The sequence below is a fragment of the Ixodes scapularis genome, unplaced genomic scaffold (genome assembly GCF_016920785.2).
Source record: "Ixodes scapularis isolate PalLabHiFi unplaced genomic scaffold, ASM1692078v2 PGA_scaffold0__279_contigs__length_252992795, whole genome shotgun sequence".
In the NCBI taxonomy this organism is placed as follows: domain Eukaryota; kingdom Metazoa; phylum Arthropoda; class Arachnida; order Ixodida; family Ixodidae; genus Ixodes; species Ixodes scapularis.
Genome location: NW_024609835.1, coordinates 18,240,826 through 18,262,756, shown reverse-complemented (window position 1 = coordinate 18,262,756; position 21,931 = coordinate 18,240,826). Strand labels below are relative to the sequence as shown.

At 47.0% G+C, this 21,931-nt stretch overlaps 1 protein-coding gene across 1 annotated transcript; it reads right to left on the bottom strand.

Annotated features, from left to right (window-relative positions):
- Positions 1-10,373: 10,373 nt before the first annotated feature.
- LOC120839093 (insulin-like growth factor-binding protein complex acid labile subunit) lies at positions 10,374-20,195 on the bottom strand. The gene is made up of 2 exons (XM_040209314.2): positions 19,247-20,195; positions 10,374-10,462 (listed from the first exon to the last, which is right to left on the bottom strand). The coding sequence occupies exons 1-2, from the start codon at positions 20,193-20,195 to the stop codon at positions 10,374-10,376; spliced, it is 1,038 nt and encodes a 345-aa protein (XP_040065248.2).
- Between the last annotated feature and the right edge of the window lie 1,736 nt (positions 20,196-21,931).

Genomic DNA, 21,931 nt, shown 5'->3' with positions numbered 1-21,931 from the left:
CGGCACTATAATTTATTTTTTAATTGGGAAAATAAAATGGATGGTTTCAATAACAAATGTTTCAAGCGTCATCGAAAACCTCTACATCGAACAATTTTAGAGCAACTAAAAGGACTGGGTAAGTGCAAAGGGGCGCTAAATGTACCCTTTGTGCAGCAAGCGCAAGGTCGGTGATGCGAAAACTTAAGGGATAGGAACATCATCCGCGTTTTCTTCGTCGCCGGCCTTGCGCCTGCTGGGCTTTAGTGCATCACCGCACTTCCCACGTGCAGCAGTCAGTCGTCCGAAAATTGACTGATACGGTAATCTTCGATGACACTCAGCAAGTTTTTGAATGAAACCATATGTTTATTTTCCCTCATTCAGAGGGTAAGTATTTCATTATAAGTGGTTATTTAGATTATATGTATGTTTTGTTTTGGAATCCTTTGGATCCGCCGAAAGGCATTTTGCTACCGAAAGAATATTTTTTTTCTCAACCACACGATTTTGAGTAACATTTGCAAATCTTTGAAAAGCACCCGGAATATATTGTGAATAAAGTTACTATTATTACTGTTATTATTATTATTATTACTATTTTTTTAGATTTTTTCAGAGATTTGGAGATGCCGAGATTATGTAGTTTGTATACTGAAACTGGTTGTGCTACGCCACTTTTGCAGTGAAAGTTTGCAAACACTTCATACACCATCGCGCCTCCTCAGAACGTCACCTCGGTATGAAGTACAAAGATGTGTCACCAGATATGGAAAACGAATGCGGTTGTTTTACGTGTCAGATATTTGTAATACCCTTTCTGAAGACATTTTCAGTGTTGCTGGCAAAAAAGAGTTGAAGAAGTGGCTTCGTCATTATGCTTGTGAAAGCTAATTATTGTGCTGTTGTCGTTTTGACTTGAATTGGGATGCTGGTTAGTTGAAGCTCATGATCGGGTGTTTGCTTCTATGTGCGTTCCTCGTTATTTTCTCGCTTATGTATATTTGTTTTGTGTTTTATTGGATCTGACTTGGGAGGCTGGTTAGCCGAAGCCTTGTGTACATGTTTGTTTATTCATGTGTTCTTTTTTTCGCCTATGCGAATTTGCTGGGTCCAGTCCTACAAGCCATTGTCGGCTTAGACGGACCCGTCATTTGACATAGCGAAAGCGTTGTGTGAATAAAAAGACTATTATTATTATTATTCCTACTATTATTATTATTGAAAATAATTTTGGATCACTCACCTCGTCATTAGCAGATGAATTTAATGCCTTCTTTGGTAAATATACTGGTGTGACTCGAGCCGCTGTTGACAAACGATGTACTCTGGCTGATACATCCCTAGCGTCAGCTTTTCTTCCTCCGTTAACTGATGCCAAGCTTTACTCTCTTTTGTTTAGTTTCAAAGCCAACAAGTCACCCGGTGCTGATGGTATTCGCACAAATGATCTTCAACGGAATTTCGCTAAGATTCAATATAACTAGGAGAACCTCCTAGTTATGTTGAATGACTTCATTACGAGCGGTAAAATACCTGATGGTCTTAAGGTTGCCATTTTACGACTTCTCTTCAAAGGGGGTGCGCGAACAAAAATTGAAAATTATCGTCCTATTTCAATTTTACCAAACTTAGGGCAAATGCTTGAAAAACACCTTCTTCAGTCGATGAACGGCTTTATAGATAAACATGACATTATTTCACCCTCCCAATATGGTTTCGTGGCTGGGAGAGGCACCCAACCGGCTCTTGACGATTTCTCAGATTACCTCTACTCAACGTTTGATAATAATATGTTCGCTTGTGCGCTCTTCCTGGATGTATCTAAGGCCTTCGACACCGTCAGTCATCAATTACTTCTAAAAAAATTACAACGCTTAGGTTTTCGGGGTCCGTTTTATTCTTTTCTGACTAATCGTTCCCAATTTGTCTTAACTGGGAAATTTAGAAGCTCTCTCCTTTCTTTAAAAGCGGGGGTACCTCAAGGATCTGTTCTTTCACCTCTACTCTTTAATATCTTTGTCAATGATATGCCTCGCGCTATCAATGGCTGCAAGATCTATCAATACGCTGATGACACAATCCTTACCTCGCGTCATATTAATTTCCCTTTTGCAGTCAACATTCTGCAGACGAATGCCACCCATCTAATGGACTGGTTTGCGGAAAACCTTCTTGACATCAACAGCTCCAAAACAAAGCTTGTTTGCTTCCGCAATCCCCTTAAAAGACACCAAGCTACTCTCAGGTTTATTATCCACTCCTCATGCTGCCATCCGTGTAACTGTGACCCGATCAAGTCTGTTAACAATGTGAAATATTTTGGTGTTCATTTTGATTTCGACATGTCCTGGAACACTCATATGTCCTATTTATGCAGTAAACTACGAACTATATCTTGTATGCTCTATAACGCGCGGATGTTTATGCCCGTCAATGTTCGGTTTTTGTTAGTCCACGCGCTTGCCTACAGTGTGCTACGGTACGGAATCACAGTGTTTGGTACCTGTTCAGGCCGCTGGCAGGCAAAAGTTAACACTTTATTAAAGGGGCACTGACACATCAAAATCGTAATTTATTTTATTATCCGAAACGATTGAAAATGATGCCGGGACATTACCCTCAAAATTCGAACCTTGGGAATTCAGTATTTGTGAATTAAAAACAATTTCCAAATGCCGAATTTGAAGCTCCCGCGCGATCCGCGCCAGTGCAGTGAGTCAAAGTTTGCGGTCTCCTGCGACTCGACTTTCTTTCGGACCTCCGCACCACGCTGTGAATCAAAGCGCCGTTGCTACCCGCGACCCGAAGATAGGAGGAGGTGAGCAGGCGGGATAGAAGGGAGCCGGCGCGGGGAAAAACCGGTTTGTTCCCCGACTCGGCGATAAGCCTCTGCTCGAGCGCCGCCAAGTTTTCCGAGGGAGAACACAAATCCAGGAAGCGACATCACACCGAAATCTGATTTTTGGTATTTCAAAAAGAAAGGCCGTAGTGCGTTCGTCATTGCGTTAAAAAACATGTTTTACGATTGCCGTTATTAAATGTTATAGAAATGTCGCCTACAAAGCGTCTAAATTTCCCGATCTTTGACGTCACCGATCAAAAGAAGCAAGGAGGTGAGCGCGAGAAATATAAACGCCAAAAATAAAAAGGCGCGCGCGCGCGAGAGAAAATTTTGTTTCGCGCTGCGTTTTTTTTTTTTTTTTTTTTTTGCGTATCTATGACTGCAACTTGCATCGTTTTAGACAATAAAAAAGAATACGACCTTTGGGGTGTCAGTGCCCCTTTAAGAGGCATACTAAAGAACATCCTCTAAAATACGCCTCTTTCTGCCACTGCCGACATTTTTGAAAGCCTTCAACTGCCGAAATTCCGCTCACTTTTTATGGAGACCGTCCTCCTTCGCAATTTTTGGAGCAGTGAATACAAGACACCGCTACATTCGTCCCGCACATTACGCAGCTCTCCTCGTTTTGTAGTGCCACGTTGTTGCACCCGGTATGGTAAATGCTCGCGCGAATCTTATTTGCGACGTGTCTTCAACGCCCTCCCGGACTATATTTATGATATCACATCACTGAAAACTCTAAAAAAATAACTCAAGTGTGTTAACCTTGATAGTATTTAGTGCCTGCCCCGTGTGCGTTTATGACGATCCTAATGTGCTGGTTGCTATAGCTACCGCAGATTCGAAATGTTTCCTCTTCTTTTTCTATTTTATTGTTCGGTCTCCATGCAATGTGTTACACTTTATTTGGGACTCGCGTCTGGAAGTGTTAATTCTATTTACGTTGTTACATTCATTTGTACATTGCTTTCGTATGCTGTATTTTCTTTTCGTAATTGTGTGCTACAATCGGAAAAAGGGGAGGGAGGAGGGGGGCCGGAAGGGGGTTGGGGCGGGGAAGGGGGCGGGGAAAGTTTTATTATCTTTCAGTTCTCATTTTGAAGGCAATGCCTTTGCCTTATCACTTATGTGGGCTTTTCTATTTTTTTTTTTTTAGGGTGTCATCCCACAAGCCCTTCGCTGGCTTTGATGTGCCCGCAAACATATCCCTCTTTAATAATCCCACTGAGTCAATAAAATGTATGTATGTATGTATATATATATTAATATTAGTATTAATATTATATTAAGAAATAGGTTCGAGCGTTAGCTAAAGCCTCTCGCCCTCTTCTTACAAAAGCACCTTTCCTCTATTGATTTCCCCACCCCTTCCACGTTAAAGGCGCCCTTGAGGTGATTGATTTTATCGGAACTTTGCACTCCCATGAGGACCACAATATGTTCTCGCTGGATGTCGAGAACGTGTATTACAATCTCGACCTCAAAATTCTTCTGAGCTCTGTGTCCGAGGCAATCGACCTGCATGGAAGGATGAGGTTCCAAAACGCGTCCAGAATCCCGGTCGGAGGCTTCCTCGATCTACTCCGGCTCCACACGAGCTCCACTCTGGATGAGCCCGAGGGAAGAGTCTTTATTGAGAGGTCGGGCGTGTGTATCGGTTCCTGCCTCGCGCCGATCCATAGCGAGATTTATCTCCTTTTTGTCAATCGCGCGGTGCAGGGGCATCTTGCTCGCTCGGGTAATAAACGTAAGACTTTCCGGTACGTTGACGACTACCTCGTTCTTCATGTTGTCTCCAACTCAGGTGCCCCCATCATTCAGGCTTTCAGTACCATTGCCAACGGCCTTACCTTCAAAAGGGAAGACCCTACTCAGGAGGGCCTCCAAATTCTCGATCTTCGACTAACCAACTCGTCTCATGGTCTATGCTGATCTTTTCAACAGCGCTCCCAGAAACCTGTACTCCCCTTCTCTAGCCATCATTCAAAAACCGTTAAGTCTGGAATTGTTCAGTCTCTCCTTTCTCCTCTTGCAAAAAGTCCTGCGATTACAAGATAAGAGAGAGCCTGTCGCTGCAGGTAACCAGGCTCCGGAAGGCGGGTCACCCGCTGGACCTCCTAGATAACATCAGCAAGAAGCTCATCCTGCAGTCTAGGAGCCGCCCAAAAAAGGCCCCCTCCGGGACCCGGTCTGCCCGCCTTGCGTGCATTCCTTACTCCCACAACACGGCACACCGACTGCGCGCACTTGCACATCGATTCGGTACCAGGATTGTTTTCCCGTGTAAATTTAAATTAGGAGAGCACGTGCAAGTGAGTCACCAGCCCAGAACCCCTCCCCCCCCCCGCCCCCCCCCCCCCATGCACAAAGAAACCCGCGCGCTGCTTCCGGCCCTGCACGAAGAAGAAAGTGTATAGTATCCCTCTTGTGTGGAGGAGGAAGACGAAGTTTCAAGTGTTCGGACGAGCTGACATTGAGCTCCGCCAAAACACTGGATTTTCACCGGTTTCAGTCACTTGATCGCATTGAAACAGCCGTTAATTATCTACGGAACACGTCTTAGACACGTGAGTAAATTTTTGACCAACCACGTAGAATTTTCACCCTCTTACGAAGAATATTCCAACACGGAAGTAAGAGGTGGCGCTTGGCCTAGCGCCAGCTAGGTCAAAGAGCGCTTCGAACTCGCCCAACCTGGCTGTCGCTTCTGCTCTTCACACCATGGAAATCGATTATCTCAACGAAAATGACGGATCATGGCAGACCGTTGGTCTCGCACCCCGATCTTCCCAAGCGGCCACCATCATCATCCGCTTTGGGTCGGCCATACACCTCGAAAAAATTGACGCCCATGACCTAGGAGCCGCAATTCTGGAGGCAGCGCGCCTCACACCCAAAGAGATCGGGGATACCTATGTCAAGGTACGTTCCCTCCAAAACCTAATTGCCATCGACACGTACCGCACTTCCGCCGAAAATAAAATCCTAGCGCTCAGTTCGCTAACCTACCAAAACGTCAAGCTTCATGTGAAGTCTTACAAGGCCAACAGTCCAAACAACGCTAGGGGGGTTATCCACGGCATCAGGCCCCACTATTCCCACCAGTACATCCAAGGCTCTCTCATTCTTGAGCAAGCCAAGCTCCTTGCTGCACGAAGGATTGGGGAGTCTCAAACCATTCTCATCACGGTAGAGGGACCCAGGCTATCCAGATACGCATTTGTTAACCGAGTCGCCTACCGTCTGTATCCCCATCGACCACGCAGCACCCTGTGCGCGCACTGCTACGATATAGGCCGCCGTGCGGACGTCTGCTTATTCAAAGTTGCACACAACACATGCCCTCGATGCAGCAAACGCTTCCCCTCAAACCAGGACCCCACGCAGACCCCCCCACGAATGTGAACCGCACTGTGTTAACTGTCAAGGCGAACACCCTCCCAACTCTCCCCTATGTCGTAGAAGACAGCAAGCTGAACAAGCCGTCCAACAGGCCGCAATCGAACGCCGCAACACCTGGAAAATCTCCAACGGATCCTCCACAAGAAACCACTCCACGCTGGCAGGATTCTCCAACAACTACGAAAAATGGCCAGAGCTGCCGACGTCAAATCGCTTCTTCCTACTCCAAACCGAGGAGATTCCACCCAGAGGATCTCAAGCTGGCGCCAACAACCCCAAACAAAAACCAATCGACCCTCATTTTGTCGGAGAAACTGGCATGCATCATACAAGAGCCACCTACCCCAAGGAGGCGCACCCCCCCAGCTCAAGACCGGGAAGCACGCTTCCACCCCTCACTCAGACACCTAACCCCCCAACACATGAACAAGAACAAGGCAACAAGCCACACCAGAAGAACGCCAAAGTGACACACTTAGAGCACCCGTCGTGCAGCTATGCTCATGCCCTACAGATTGCACGAGAAAATCCACAAACAGAAAGCATTGCAGAAGCCATAAAAGAAGGGATTATATCAAGAAACAACGCATTAGAAATTCCCCAGCACACAAAAAGCACGCACGAGGCACGCCTTAACGCACTTGAAACCAAAACGAACAGCCTAGAGACAAAGGTCGACAACATTCTGGTCAAACTCGACTCTTTTATTAACGCCGTCCAAACTTCGATAGAGGCAAACAACGCTAGTAATCAAGCCAGAGACAACCTCATACAAGAGATCGCCAACAGCCTGACCCAGATATCCAAACAAGTTGAGGACATAGAGGCCGCCACGATCAAAAACGAGCAGCTTATTGCCAACCTCCAAATTACCAGGAAAAGACACGCGCTGTCACCGAACAGGCCCCACAAAGCTCTGGCCACATTACCTGAAAACGACGACGGAACCATCAACGATGAATAACTCACCAACGGAAACTAATACTCATCATCGAAAACACAAATCACACGTTTATATACTTCAGTGGAACTGCAGAGGTATCCGCTGCAAGAGAGGAATATTCATACAGCATCTCAATTCACTAGAGTTCAAACCCGACATCATAGCCTTGCAGGAAACGAACGGGCCAGTCTCCTTACCTGGCTACGACTCATACGCGCAACCAAGCATAACCAGCAAGAAGGGAGACCAAACCCAAACCAAATCCATGGCAGTCACTCTAGTATCCAGAAGTCTGGCCTCCATCCAACTGGACACTACCCATCTCAACACGACAACACAAGAAACAGTCGCGGTCAAGATTAAGCATCCGGACTCACCAGACTTCGCCTCAGAGATCCTTGTTATTAACTGCTACTGGACACCACGACAGTACAAAGCAGAGACCAAGCTATTAAGAAAGCTAATGAAAGACAACAATAGAGCTGGAACATTGCTACTCGGAGACTTTAACAGTCAACATCAATCATGGGGTTACACAACTAATACCCCAAACGGAAGGAAATTGGACAGCCTAGCCTCGGAACAAGCACTGACACTCCTCAACGACACGACAACCCCAACACGGGAAGGCAACAGCGTCGAGAAAGATACTTCCCCCGACCTGACATTTTACAAAGGCCAACTTAATGTCTACTGGACAAACACGCAAGAAAATCTTGGAAGTGACCACTTTATTCTTGAAGTCACCGTCCAGATTAGAAAGGGACGCACAAAAAGCGGACCCACAACCAATATTACAAACTGGGACTCCTTTAAACAGGAACTCGCAGAACAAGCGGACTATCCGGAAAACCTTAGTTCATGGATTCAAACTCTTCACAGAACCCGAGACAAAAACGCCAAAAAAATATGCAGATCTGAAGTCTTCCCTCAGATTGACACACACCTCGTGGCGCTATGGGATAAAAGGCATAAAATCATTCAAAAATGGCGCAAGAGCAATAAAAACCGTAAATTCAAGAAAGCCATACAAGACATAACAGAAGAAGCACAGGACTACGCACAGACACTCGTGACGAACAACTGGCTCGACCTTTGCGATAATCTAAACAACCAATTCCACACAGCAAGGGCATGGAACATACTCCGCACGCTCCTCGGACAGGCTAAACCCAAACACTCTCTAACCAAGATACAGCTCCGAACGGGAAACACTAAAGAACAAATAGGGAGAGCACTGATCGACCAGTTCTATCCTAGCATTGCACCTGAAGACGCTGCAAATGCAGAAGACCAAACACCTAGGGAAACGGACGAAGCAGAAGGAATAAGCTCGCCTTTTACGTTGAACGAGCTCACCAGGACCCTCGCCAACATCAAACGAAACTCTGCCCCAGGAGAAGACGGTGTAAGCTACCGAATGCTCCGTAACCTTCCGGACAACCAACTTGAACACTTACTAAAAAGCATCAACGCCGCTTGGGAAACTGGCAAAATTCCCCAAGAATATAAAATAGCCACAATCGTAGCAATCCCCAAACCAGGTAAATCGCCCGACCAAATCTCAAATCTCAGGCCTATCTCATTAACATCATGTATAGGCAAAGTTATGGAAAAGTTGGTCCTTGAAAGACTGCTTTGGCACATCGACAAGAACGAATGTTTGCCTCACACGATGGTAGGATTCAGATCCCACGTCAGCACGCAGCAAGTCATGCTCCGCATTAAAGAGGACATATATGACCGTTGGACTTGACATCAAAGGGGCCTTTGATAACGTCGCTCACAAAGCAATAATCCAAAAGACAAAAGACCTAGGAGTCGGAAATAGACTAATCAGATACGTCCAAGATTTCTTACGAGACAGATTCGTTCAGGTCAGAGTCGACGACCATACTACTCCGCAACACAGAGCTGAGAAAGGAGTCCCACAGGGAGCGATATTGTCGCCCACTCTTTTTAATATAGCCGTGAAAGACCTTCCGAACAGACTTCAGAACATACCCAACCTTAAATACGCCGTGTATGCAGACGATATTACACTATGGTGTAACAATGGATCCCCGGGAGAACCACAGGAAATAATTCAAAGGGGTATTGAAGCTGTACATAAATGCACTAGAGAGCTCGGGCTAACCTGCTCCCAAGAAAAATCCGAATACATAGTTGTAACTAACGCGACCGGTAGGAAGGCCGAAGAAACTAGAAACCACATATATCTCTACATTGCAAACACACAGATAAAACGCAAAGACGTCATACGCATCCTGGGCTTCTGGCTTCAGGACAATGGAAAATGGAACGTTTGGCTAACGAAACTCACCGCACAAATACAACAAATACATCACATGATAAAGAGAATCACACGCAAGAACAGAGGCGTACGAGAAGAACATCTGAGACGTATACTTGAGGCCCTCGTATACTCTAGGACTCTTTACCAACTACCACACATCCGACTCGCCAAGACTCAAACATCCAAACTTGAAACGATTCTTCGCAAAGGCCAGAGGCTTGCACTGGGCATCCCACGATTCTCAGCGAATTACCGTATCAAAGTAACCGGCACCTTTAACACGCTGGAGGAGCGGTACGACATACAACGGCAATCCCAACATGATCGCCTACTAACCTCGATGCAAGGAAGACAGATCCTCAGGCAGCAGGGTTACCTTACACCTCCCCCTGAAGAGATCCCCGACATCCCTCCACCGTGGGAATACATCCCGAGACTAACGGTTCTACCTATCCCTCGGAACATGGACAACGAAAGATACGCCACAAGGAGGGCGGCAAGGATCAATAGACTCCGCACCTCTCCAATCCCGGCCCACGTCACACTATACTACACAGACGCCTCACACAAAGAAGAAATGAGCACCACATCAGTCGCCAGTCACTACCTTAACTGGCAGAACAAACATGTAGAAATCCCCACTCCAGAGGAAGCGGAGATAACTGCTATCGGCGAGGCAATAACACTACCCTACCACCCTACGGAAGACATCCTCATCCAATCCATCCATCCTCATCCATCCTCATCCGGACGGATAGCCAAGCTCCATGCAGGGCTTTCCGAGATAACACGTTGCCTTCACACATTAGGCAACATATCCAGGATTACCTGCATCTGCGAAGGAACATAACGGTCACGATACAATGGACACCAGGCCATGATGGCCTAGAGGGGAACGAGGAGGCTCACCTCCTCACCCGAGAACCTTTGCCGGGACCCCCAGCTATATGGCCGCCTGAGTACAACCCACGCACCGAGAGAGCCATCTGCAGAACTACAAGGAAATTCACACTTAAGCAACTAAAGGAAAATGTCAGAACTCTGCCCCCTCCTCAACGCTCGCTTGAAAGGAAGGAAGAAGTACTCCTAAGAAGAGCGCAGACATTATTGCTGCTTACAGACAACTTCGTCCATTATATATCTAGAAGTGCTGGCCAACCTGCAAACATTGTGGAGGATACCCAGACAACCACCATACACTCTGGGCATGTCCCAATGCCCAATCTTCAAAACGCACGGCTTTATCTTGCATATCACCTACTCTACGGCCCTCATCCTACGAAGAATGGCTCCGTCCACCCAAACACCTCGTCACCGTGTACCAAGATACTCTCCCCCAACACATCATAACCACCCTCCCAGAAGAGGAATCGTAAACACTCCACAATCTAAAAAAGGCCCGTGCGTCGGCTTTCCCGTGCAGCGCTTGGGGGGCCGGTCGCCGCGACTTGCGGAGGCGGCTCGGCCGGTGGCGTTGCCGTGGCGTGTGTTTGGACAGGGGGGCGCGGTCTGAGTTGTGACATTGGGCATTGTAAAACGTCACGCTTGCATTGCTTGGTGTCACGGCTCGGACTGCGTTTTTTGGTCTAGACATATGTTTCGGCATCGTCGTTCGCTGGGCTGCCTCCGTGGGTTGCGGTGGTTGGCTCTACGAGTTTTGTGCGGAGGAGTGGACCCACGAGCTCCTTTTTCTTTTCTTTTTTTTTTTTTTAGTGTGCAAAACGTTTTTAACGAGCGCAGGACCAGGCGTACAAAAATAAAGTTTACTCTCTCTCTCTATCTCTTGTGTGCGGAGCCGAGTACATCGGTCAGACGGGGCGCTGTGTGAATGACCCTCTCCGGGAGCACGCCAACGAGAACTCGTGTCCTTCTCCCGACTCCTTTCATCCATCCGTGGCTCACGCCAAAAACTGCCCCTCGTGCCCCCCTGACTTCTCGAAAACCAAAATTCTCGGCGGGCAGAAATCTCGGCAGGAAAATACTTCAGTTTCTACATATCAAATCTTCTGTCTCAAACCTGTCGAGCCCATCCCTTTCTCTTTCCGATCAAGAGATTCGCTTCCTGTGTGGCGAGAGGTTCCCCCAAAGACATAAACATCTGAGGCCAGATTCACGAAACGATCTTACGCCAAAATTGTGCGTAAGACAAAACTTAAGAACAAATTCGTATTCACGAAACGAAATTTGCGTAAGTTTTGCGCAGGTTACGACGAAATCCTACGACAGCTCCGAAGCTGTCTTACGCTCTTCTTACGATCAAATCAGCATGGCCCACAGCGTCGCTCGGTTGGTCGCGACAACCAACGGACGTTTATTTTTCTACGTGCGCTTCTCACGCGTCTCGACTTCAAGCAGCAAGAAGAAAGTAATAAGTACTTGAAACAAACCACGACGAACTAACAAGAACGCTGGATCCACAAACACCGGGGAAAAGCTCCAACGGCCACGATTCCACGGACCCCGACCGAGCGATCACTGCAGATAGGCCTAGAAGGCACTCCGACTCGGCGCAGCGGTGCTCCGACGGTCCTTGGCCAAGACCGTCTGCCCACGACCGGCTGGCGTGCTGAATGGAATATGCCCGCGCGACCCTTGTGAACCCTTCCCGTATTATAGTTTGATCGCTGATCTCAATTTTAGATTAAGAGGTCAATCTCTTCCTCTTGTCATCTTCTTGTTTTCCGAGGCAGCGGTGACGAACGCTGTCGTCGAAAAGTTGCTCTCATCGATTCTATCTCTGTTTTGTGTGATATTGAGCTCAAATAAACGCCGTATGAATTACCTTCGCAACATGGTATGTACACTTTGTTATTAGTATTCCATTTTTATTCTGACACGACTGCACCTCACTGTCGATCGCTATAACAGTTCGTGGGTCGCAATGCCGGTCCAACTTTCTTTACCGGGTGTCACGTCAGCATCGAGTTGCAATTGTAAAGAATCGGTCCAGAAGCGCTTAATAATTCGCTGCCCAACAGCGCGAACCCATAACTTCGATCAAACGCGCGCGTTCGCTCCGAGTGTGAACAGGTATTACGTGGCTATTGCTGACACTCGTAGTTCAAACTTATTTTGTTTTAACGTCGGCTCGCTCCTGCATCTCTGAGGCCGCAAAAAACGGAGCGGCAATTTGTTTCCATCTACGTCGCTTTGCAAACGACTGCGGGCCGTCTTTTACCAACGATGACAGTTGTGCTGACTTCGTAGCGATCGAGTTCGTAGCAGTCAATGGGGGTGGTTACGCATCCCGGCCTCGGCATTCGGGAGTGTTTAAAGCGTGTTAGCGTCGATATATCACAGCACGGACACGAACCCCAGACAAGCGGTGGCAGAGAGACCGCCTGTGTTTGGTATGAAAAATCCACGTGCTCCGAACGGCTCCGAACAAATGCCCAGCTCTCCGATTGGTTGTTCGTGTTGCCTCCGGCTTCGTCGCCATAGCAACAACACCGGTAAGTTTTATTTTTCCGTACGACAACGTCACTTTCCTCCTCTCACTTAAAAAAGCGTTCGTGAATACCGATTTCTCCTCTTCTTACGATGTTCTTAGCTCACGAACTTCTTAGCTAAGTTGTAGTAAACTAAGAAGCTCTTCGTGAATCTGGCCTCTGCTCCTTCTCCGCGCATTCCCCTCCCTCCGCCCCTTTCTCTTCCTTCCCCAAAAGAGCACCGCCGGAGCATCTCCTTCGCCTCTTCTCCGCGCCCTTCCCCCCTCCTCCCTCCTATCCCCAAGAGGGCACCGTCGACACTGGGGCCTGCGTGTAACGGCGACGTGTCGATTGACACACAGCAAACTTCACCTTACGCCGTGCACGCGTGGCTGCGAGCAGGGCCACATGGCTCACGCTTCCCTCACCCACTACCCTCCCTCTCAACTTCCCGGACGCCACCGTCGAGCTTCAGGAGGCGATGTCGAGCCAGTAAACGTTTTCTTGAAAGTCGAAAGCCTGTCTTGCCTGTTTGTTGTCAATGTCCCTCTTTCCTTATCGGAAAATAGAAACCCAACACGCTCAGCTATCTACAAAAGAAAGATTGCTATATCTTTTTTTTATCTAGGTGTCTATCTCATTAAGGCTATAGCAGAAGTGAGCAGTACACAGATACACCGACAATACACAACAAAGGATAAAAAATATCGCAACGAGATCAAATTAGATAAAAATTACCCTCCCCCCTTCCCCTCATACCCAAACACAAACACACACACAAATAAAGAAATGAAAACATATATATATATATCTATATATATATATATATATATATATATATATATATATATATATATATATATATATATATATATATATATATATATATAATCGATGGGCCCCGAAAAGGAATAACCGTGATTGGTGCTTCGAGGTCATGGCGAGGCAGCATACGGGCACGAGCTCCTGAGTACGTGCGTCTCGATAAACAACACCTTCTGCGAGAGGAAACCCATGACGGCAAGGAAGAGCGAGGCGGACCCTTCCAAACACAAGACGGACCACTCCTGTCGTGACGTCAACAATCAGTACTGATCATAATCGGCGCTCCTTTTTCGTTTTCTTTTCTCACCTACGGGTATCTACGATTAAGGCAACTTACAGGGGTTAGTACGTCGGTTATAGTCACTCCAGTTATTGTCTCGGACGCCGAGGCACACGTCCCTCGCTATTGGTGACGTCTCCTAATGGTAGACAAACGTCTCCACTTCATTATTCCAGATTTTGTGACGTGACAGACACGATATTTATAGAGAGTTTGTGACTTTGCCCATGTGTAAAATAAATACTGCCGTTGTAGTTCAATCTAATGATAATTCCGTCATAATATATGCAGAATCGCGTTTTACAAGGAACGCAGATAACATATACACCAGTTTAAGCCTTCCAGGCACGTGATGCTGTGTCAGGGGTCGCCACGTCCTCGTTTTAAACCGTTCACTTGTTGTTTTCGAAGCTTTCGCGGCTGACGAAGTCTTCTCGAAGCATCTCCGAGTCCACTCTGCCCCTGGTTTTTTTTTTACGGTGAAAGCCGTATATGGTCCCATTACGCGAAGAGGCGTCGTCGGTGTTGTCCCCGAAAGATAAACATGAAAATACGCCTTCAAGCACGCGTCGTTCGAGATGAAATGGACGCGCATTAGAAATAAAACGCAAAGAAAAGCACAGCAACGCCAATGTTTACTCACGGAAGCCGTGAAGCCGGTGGGGTTGCCGCTACCCAAGGTCAAAGCGGACGCGCCTCAGAAATAAAACACAAAGAAAAGCACAGCAACGCAGATGCTTCGTCACAGAAGCCGTGAAACCGGCGAAGCGCCGACGCCTGCGCAATGAGGTGCGTGATATCACCTCCGGAGCACCGTCTGCATAAGGTGCGCTTGGGACTTCATCTGTGCTCGTTGTGTGCTTCCTACGGTGGACTGTAATGCGACCACGCGGGACTATAATGTTTTTGCATTCCTACACGTAAGCAGTCTTAAGTGTCCTGCTGTGTAATTTTCATCGCAGTTGCACCGGCGAAGATCGCGGCGTAGGTATTTGGCAGCCGGCCAACACTGTTGAACCGTAACACGTGCTTCACATTTTAAGGAGAAACGAGAGTTACCTTCGGGAGACGTTTTGTATTAAAAGGATTCAGCCTTGTTACCTGCAGCTGAAAAACAATATGTATGTGGTTTCAGTTGCAATATTGGGTTGACGGCGCAGTTTCAAGCGTCAATATTCCTGATAAGCGAATGATAAAAGCACGGCATTACACGTGGTTATGGTATGACTCATGCTCCATACGCACGAAAGAATTCTGAATTAGCGATTGTAAACATGCTCTTCTGCACCGTTGCCTTCTGATTTCTGAGATATCATCGAGCAAAATGCCTGTCTGCAGGGAGATGCTAAGGGTAGCCTCTCAGTCGTCTCAATCAGAGAACTGGCAAAGATTAAACACTCTTCCTAGTTCAATACGTTTTATACTCTTCTTCAGTATACGACAAATGTTCAAAGCTAGTGCACTAGGGAGCCAATCAGAGCGCCGGAACGAGGCATATGACGATGTAGCATTAGCGAGCCGAACTCCAGTGGGGAGTTGTAACATGCTTCGTTCTGTCCCTGTGATTGGCACACAGTGGCTTAGCGTTCACTCTTCCAGTCGTGCCTCAGTAATATAGGTACAGGGCGCGACACTGTTAGCGTGAACAAGAGATCACCGGTCTTTTCAGTTTTTCTCTTTGAAACCAAGGGATATCATCCAAATTATTATTGCTATGGAAAGAGCTCATTTAGTTCTTTAGTGTACGCGATCAAATTTCGTGCTCGCTAATACTATTTCGAAGTAAAATGCGAAATGCGCCGATGTCGTGTTCGCGCCAGCAGTGTCGCGATGTGTACCTCCGTCCCCCCCCCCCCCCCCCCCCCGCACGCACACGCACGCACAGACAAAAAAAGAAAAAGAAACATAATTTATAAAATGAGTCGTCCTTAATAATGATACGAAAATTACATGCATTTACCCAGTTCATTGCCGAGAAATATGACATTCTACGTAGAGAAAATGCGGGAGTGGAAATTATTAGAACACGCGGAGAAGCCATAGCGCGAGCTATGGCTAAATGATTACGGGGTAGACACGAAGCCTTTGTATCTACTGAATCTTTGAATGTATTCGAATGCGAACGCCAAATGCCGGACGCCAGACGCCGGCGTTCGACGTTCGAATCCGTTCGGAGTGTGAGTAGAGACAAGGGCAGCTAGCTTTACATCTACTCACTAATTATTCCAACCAGAGCTCAGCGTTCCGACGCCACCGCCGCGCACGCATCATCTCCTCTACCTCAGCCTTTCCCGCATAGCTGGTTATCCCTTTCTAACGGTGTCCATATTTACGAGACATGAATTACCACGTCATAATAAGGCGGAGTTTAGTCACGATTACAGAAAACTAGTGAGTCTTTTTTTCTTTTTTTTCTAAATTTCACGGGGTTCTATAACAACTACCGCGGTACAGGTCCCTGCAAGTTGAAATGACCAATCTACGGGTAGGACAGTGACACTCGCAGTAATGTCACCTTTTCTTTTGCGGACAGTATAGCGCATAGCAATAACAAGCTGCTCTACTCTATCGGCTACACAGAATACCGAAGTAGTTCCGCTCCGCGAGCAGGAAGGTAGGGCACCGCAGTTCGACTACTCTGTCACGGGAGTCCTCCCCGAGGGAGGCCGGTGGGTGGGCGCCGACGACGCCTTCGGAGTTTTGTTGAAAGACCCGAGAAATTTCGAAGAGGGACCCGCAAGGTCGGACCGATCAAAACCCGAAAGAACGCCGCCATGCCTCACTTGAAATCGTTCGGGCTCATTGAGCGAACCCCGGAGAGTCGTTTGCTCGGCTCGGAGCGAGACAGAGGCTCACGAATACAATGACCCGCTGGATGTTTTCAGAGCCTGATGCGACACGAGACGCGGCTTTCCGTGGCAAGTTCCTGCGTTTAGCCTTAGAAATCGAATCATATTTTCATATACGCGCAACTCCAAACGAAAAACTAAGATAGTAAAAAACGAAAGTGGCAGTCACCTTTATCTCCAAAGTAAGAAAATGAGTGAAATGCAGAATTTAAGCAGCGACAGCGTAAATTAGTTTAAAATACATTTGACAGACGTTTCGAGGAGTGACAAAGAACCCACATGTTTATCAATTTCCTCGCTAAATTTTATAAGAGAACAGACAGTGCGTAGATCATGTGCAGCGTTGTAGGCGGTACCGAAGAAAAGTAACGGAGTACGTCACTCGCTACTTGCAAATAAAAGGAACGCGTTACCGTTGCCGATAAAAAGTAACCTACGTTAATTTAGCGTTACTTTTTTGTATTTATCAATTAACACGTTTTACTCTTTCGACGTTACAAATATGCATAAGCGCCATATTTCAAACAGTATTATGTGAGTCCAGAAACTGAACGTACTCACCTTATTTTTTACGGTGTAATTCTTTTAAAAAAAGCCTCGAGATGAATATATGACGTGTAACGTAACTACATATAACACGTTATTCGAAATCAATAACGTATGTACGTTACCCGTTACAGTTTAGAAAAGTAGCAATTGGGAGTTTTAGAAAACCGTTTTTTGCACATCCGATACGGTGCCATGGGCCGTCCGGTACGAACTGCGAATGTGAGAGTCTTCTGCGGTAGCGCATGCGCACTTCGTAGCGGAGGCCATGGCGTACCTTATTGGATGTGCAAAAACGGTTCCCTAAAACTCTCTAGTATGTTACTACGTTACCAGAAAAAGAACGCGTTTGCGGTAATGCCGTTACCTGTAACGCGTTACCGCCATCACTGGCCATGTGACAGCAAATTTCCCGCCATATTTTCTAGATGGAATTGGTCTATACATATCATGCGACGCTGGGTCACGTGATGTTAATTTTCCCGCCAGTTTTAGTGGGGAAACTGAATTGGTGCATAGGTTTCATGACGTCAGATCACGTGATATCGATGTTTGCCCCTAAATTTAAGGCGGAAACTTAATGGGTGCGTAGGTCACATGCCGTGAGGGTCATCACAAAATGCAGCGTAACGACTAAATTGGGGTATACAGTATATCTAGAAGCCTCTGAGTGGCAGCCGACGTTTTGATAAGAAACGTAAGACTTCTCTTTTCTTAGCTTACGCGCTGCCTCTGAGACTCCTAAAAGGTTCCGTATAGGGTTATTTATACTGTGATAACTGGGCCTCGGAATGTACTGTCATATCACGAAGCGGGCAGCGACCTGGTAGCTATTACCATAGTATATATATACAAGTGTGACTTTCAATAAAGTTTTGTTTTTAGTGTGGCGTCCAGTGTGCGACTTATTACACCTACCAGCATCGATCACGTTCGTGAATTGTAATCTCGTAGAGCTAGAATGTGAAATCTCTATAGTGACTTACAAATTGAAATTATTTGATGCGTTTGAGTAACGAAACATACTTAGAGGGTCCGTAAATAGGGCGCTGATGGCCGGTAATCGGATGACCCTTCTCTCCCGTACTGTTTTATCTGGTTATAGTAGCCAAAGGCTCCTCCCTGTCGCGCCTCATGGTCCGACTCGGCTGTCGGCTGCAACGTTTTCTAATGTTTTTCTTCTATTTTGTAGTTTTTACGACTTCGTCGTGTTAAACCACCGGCAAGCCCGACTAAGTTTATGGTTCTAGAGTGGAAATATTATTCTTGTTCACTTTAAATACACTGCGACATTTTCGGGTTGAGACAAAACAACTGTGTAGGTGGAGTGAAAAACGAATGTGAATTTCACAAATGCAATTTGCTAAGAAAGAAAGCAGTGCAAATAATCAAACGCTGATTCCTGCCTTATGTTTTGTGAACTGCCTCTTCTGAGCTCTAGTTAGCCCAAAGAAAACATATCTTCGTGTTTCTTTAAAAGGGGCTCACGAGTGAGGCTCTTGTCTAAGGATTTAAGAGACGGTGTTGTGTTTGTCCCCCTTTTTTATTCTTGCCTTGTCTCAAGGTTTTCTCTCACTAGTATACGTTACTCGTTACTTACAAATAAAAAGAACCCGTTACCGACTTACGTTACCTCAATATACACGTCGCCGTTACCGTTAAAAAGTAACGCACTTTAAGTTTTGTATTTATGAATTAACATGTAATACTCATTTGACATTACAGGTATGCATGAGCGCAATATTTCAAGACACAATATGTACATCCAGAAAATGAATGTATAGTTACCTTATTTTATATAGTTCTACAAAAAGAAAACATATCTTCGCGGTTCCTTAAAAGGGGCTCACCAGTGAGGCTCATGTCGAAGGACTCTGCGCCGATCTTCCTCAAGTCCTCGACCGTCCTCCAGGTAAGCGTGAGCAGCCTGTTCTGCGAAAGGTCCACGTTCACCAGATTGGGCGCTCCGACGAACATGTTGGCAGGCAAGACCCGCAGCCGGTTCTGGGACAGGTACAGGACCGTCAGGTGCGCGAGTCCGTCAAAGGCCACCGGATCCACCTCGGAGATCTCGTTGTACTTGAGGTCGAGTTCGGACAGGAGGGGCATGGCGCCGAAGACCCGGGCGTCCAACCGCCGCAGCTTGTTCCTGAACATGTCCAGACGCTTCACCTGGGAGAGGCCCTCGAACGTGCGCTCGGTCAGGTTGGTCATCGCGTTGTCGCTCAGGTCGAGCTCTTTCAGCTTCGAGAGCCCCGCGAAGGCGAGGTCCTCAATGACCTCGATCTGGTTCCGCTCAAGGAACAGGTAGGTCAGCAGGGGGAGGTGGGGGAACGAACGCGTCGTTAAACGCTCGAGTTTGTTGTCTCCCAGTTCGAGTTTCCTCAGCCGTGGTAAGTGGGCGATAGAATCCTTCTGGAGCTGCGTGATCCCGTTGGAATCGAGAGAAAGGACGGCGAGCTTGGAGTGGTTGTAGAAAGAGTGACTCTTCAAAGAGCCCAGCTCGGCCTGTGAGAATTTGAGGCGCTGGAGGAGCGGTTTCCGACGCAGCAACACAGTGGGCACGAAGTCCAACTTATACTTCTCTCCGAACGCGGTGAAGGTGACCGCCACGACTGACGGTAGCCTTTCCAGGGACTTGAAGACGGCGTGGTCAGCCGACAGCGTCCTGACCACGAAACACGTCACTTCCGTGCCGCCCTCCATGCCGGGGTCCCGCACTTCGTCGCAGCGACAGGACATTGGCTGGTCTGCGGGCTCACAGACACTGGGGGTCAGTTCTTCTGTGGCTCCCGTCATCGTATGCGTCTGCGCGAGCAGACCCAGAAGGAGGAGTGCCGGAGACCTGTAAAAGCGAACCGGTGTTGCGCCATCTCAGGATTTTCGAGGAATGGTCGTAACAAACGGGGGGATTCGTATCATACGTACACACGTTGAAAATATCCCTACTCTTTTCGACACTCTTAGACCATCCTGAGTGCAAACTGGCCCACGATGCATCCAAAACACGAGTCATCAATGTTTCTTTTTTAAAAAATTTAGGCAGCGGTAACAGCGGGCGCACCATGGCACTCCTGTGGTCTTTCAGCTCGCAGTTACAGAATAACCTCCTCTCATTTTGCCACCGAGGCCAGCCACTAGAGTGTAATACGAATTGCCGTTCTTAATGGTTGAGACGATTAGAGATAGATTTGTGCCTCGTGTGCATCACGGCACGATGTACATGCAGAAGCCTCTGAGAGTGTTCGTCCCTCGACATCACGTGGCATGTCAACGGCTCCGATTGATGGAGCAACTCTGCAAATGTCGAGCAATAAAGAAGAGGACTATGAAATATAGGTGCAATCAAATCCAGAGTTGATGGCGATGGCTTGGGATTAAAGGTCGTTTTTAAAGGTACGCTCGCACCCTCCATCTATTTCACCAAAACATGGTGCGGGTTGCAAAGAAACCATGTTTTAGCACGAGTGTAGTCTCAGCGGCTTAATTGTTTGCCGGGCGGCACTTGGTCCGAGGACCGTTCGCTCGAACCCCATTTTCACTTGATGGCTCTACTTGGCATTCCAGGAGAGTCAGAAACATTGTAACTGTTAAGCTATAGTACCAAGAGGACAGCCGTCTTTGGAGTTTCTTCAAGGAAAAGACCGCAATCAGTGTGATGGCCAACTGCATCGAATGTGAAAGCTTATTCGAAAATCCAAGGCAACAATTGACGTGTTTTATGGCCTACTTTTTACCGTCTTGCCTAATTAGATGGGAAAACTGCGGCGAAGTTCTGGCGCCTTCGGAGTGTTACGCTCGCCTGTGCGTGGTCTCGTCCGAAAATAATTACGGTGATTGCACACCCACTCCGGCTACTGTCGACTCTATGTAATAGAAAGGTTCGCTTTCCGAGGAGATATCATGATTGAGCCACCGTTCGGTTTCTGTAACATAACAGTGTTCTTTTTGGTCCTGACGGCTTTTGTGGTTGAAGGCTCGCGAAAATTATTCACCTAATTGGTGCTCAGAGGATTTACCAAGCGACTGTTCGCTGGTTCCATCCGTACTAAAACCCTGTTATTAAGGTTCAGTTTTTTACTAAATTATTCATGTTGGCTCTTTTTCGACAATCAACTTTTCTCAAAATCTCGAGCGAAATAGGCAGCCCCTTGAAATGTGCAATTAGCGAGTCATTCTTCACATAAAGTGGTAACTACGGAACAAGAATTGGATGAAGGACACAGCGATTATCCATTGAAAGAGTGCAAATGTTACTTCACTCATCACGCGGATAAACGTTGATAAAAACACTTATCTTGCTATAAGTAAAGGCTGTTTTGTTCACGCACTGAAGCAGTACTTGAAACTTCGATAGCTAAAACAAATTTGATTATAGATTAGCAAAAAACGCCGGCTGCTCTGAAGGGTGCTGTAATACGGTATATGAAAGGTTTTCAAGCAGTCTCTACCCGCAGAGATCTCAGGGAGGCAAACGAGCTGATCTACAGAGGACAGGCGGCAATTGACAAAGTCGGAAAAATGTATTTACCGAA

Bases quoted from the DNA above. Each gene is read 5' to 3' on its own strand.
- LOC120839093 (XM_040209314.2), bottom strand. From the start codon at position 20,195: ATGACGGGAGCCACAGAAGAACTGACCCCCAGTGTCTGTGAGCCCGCA. The intron at 10,463-19,246 runs GTGAGCCCCTTT...ATTTCCTTGTAG, and splicing joins CTTCGACATGAGCCTCACTG to TTCTGCAGATGGCTCTCTCG.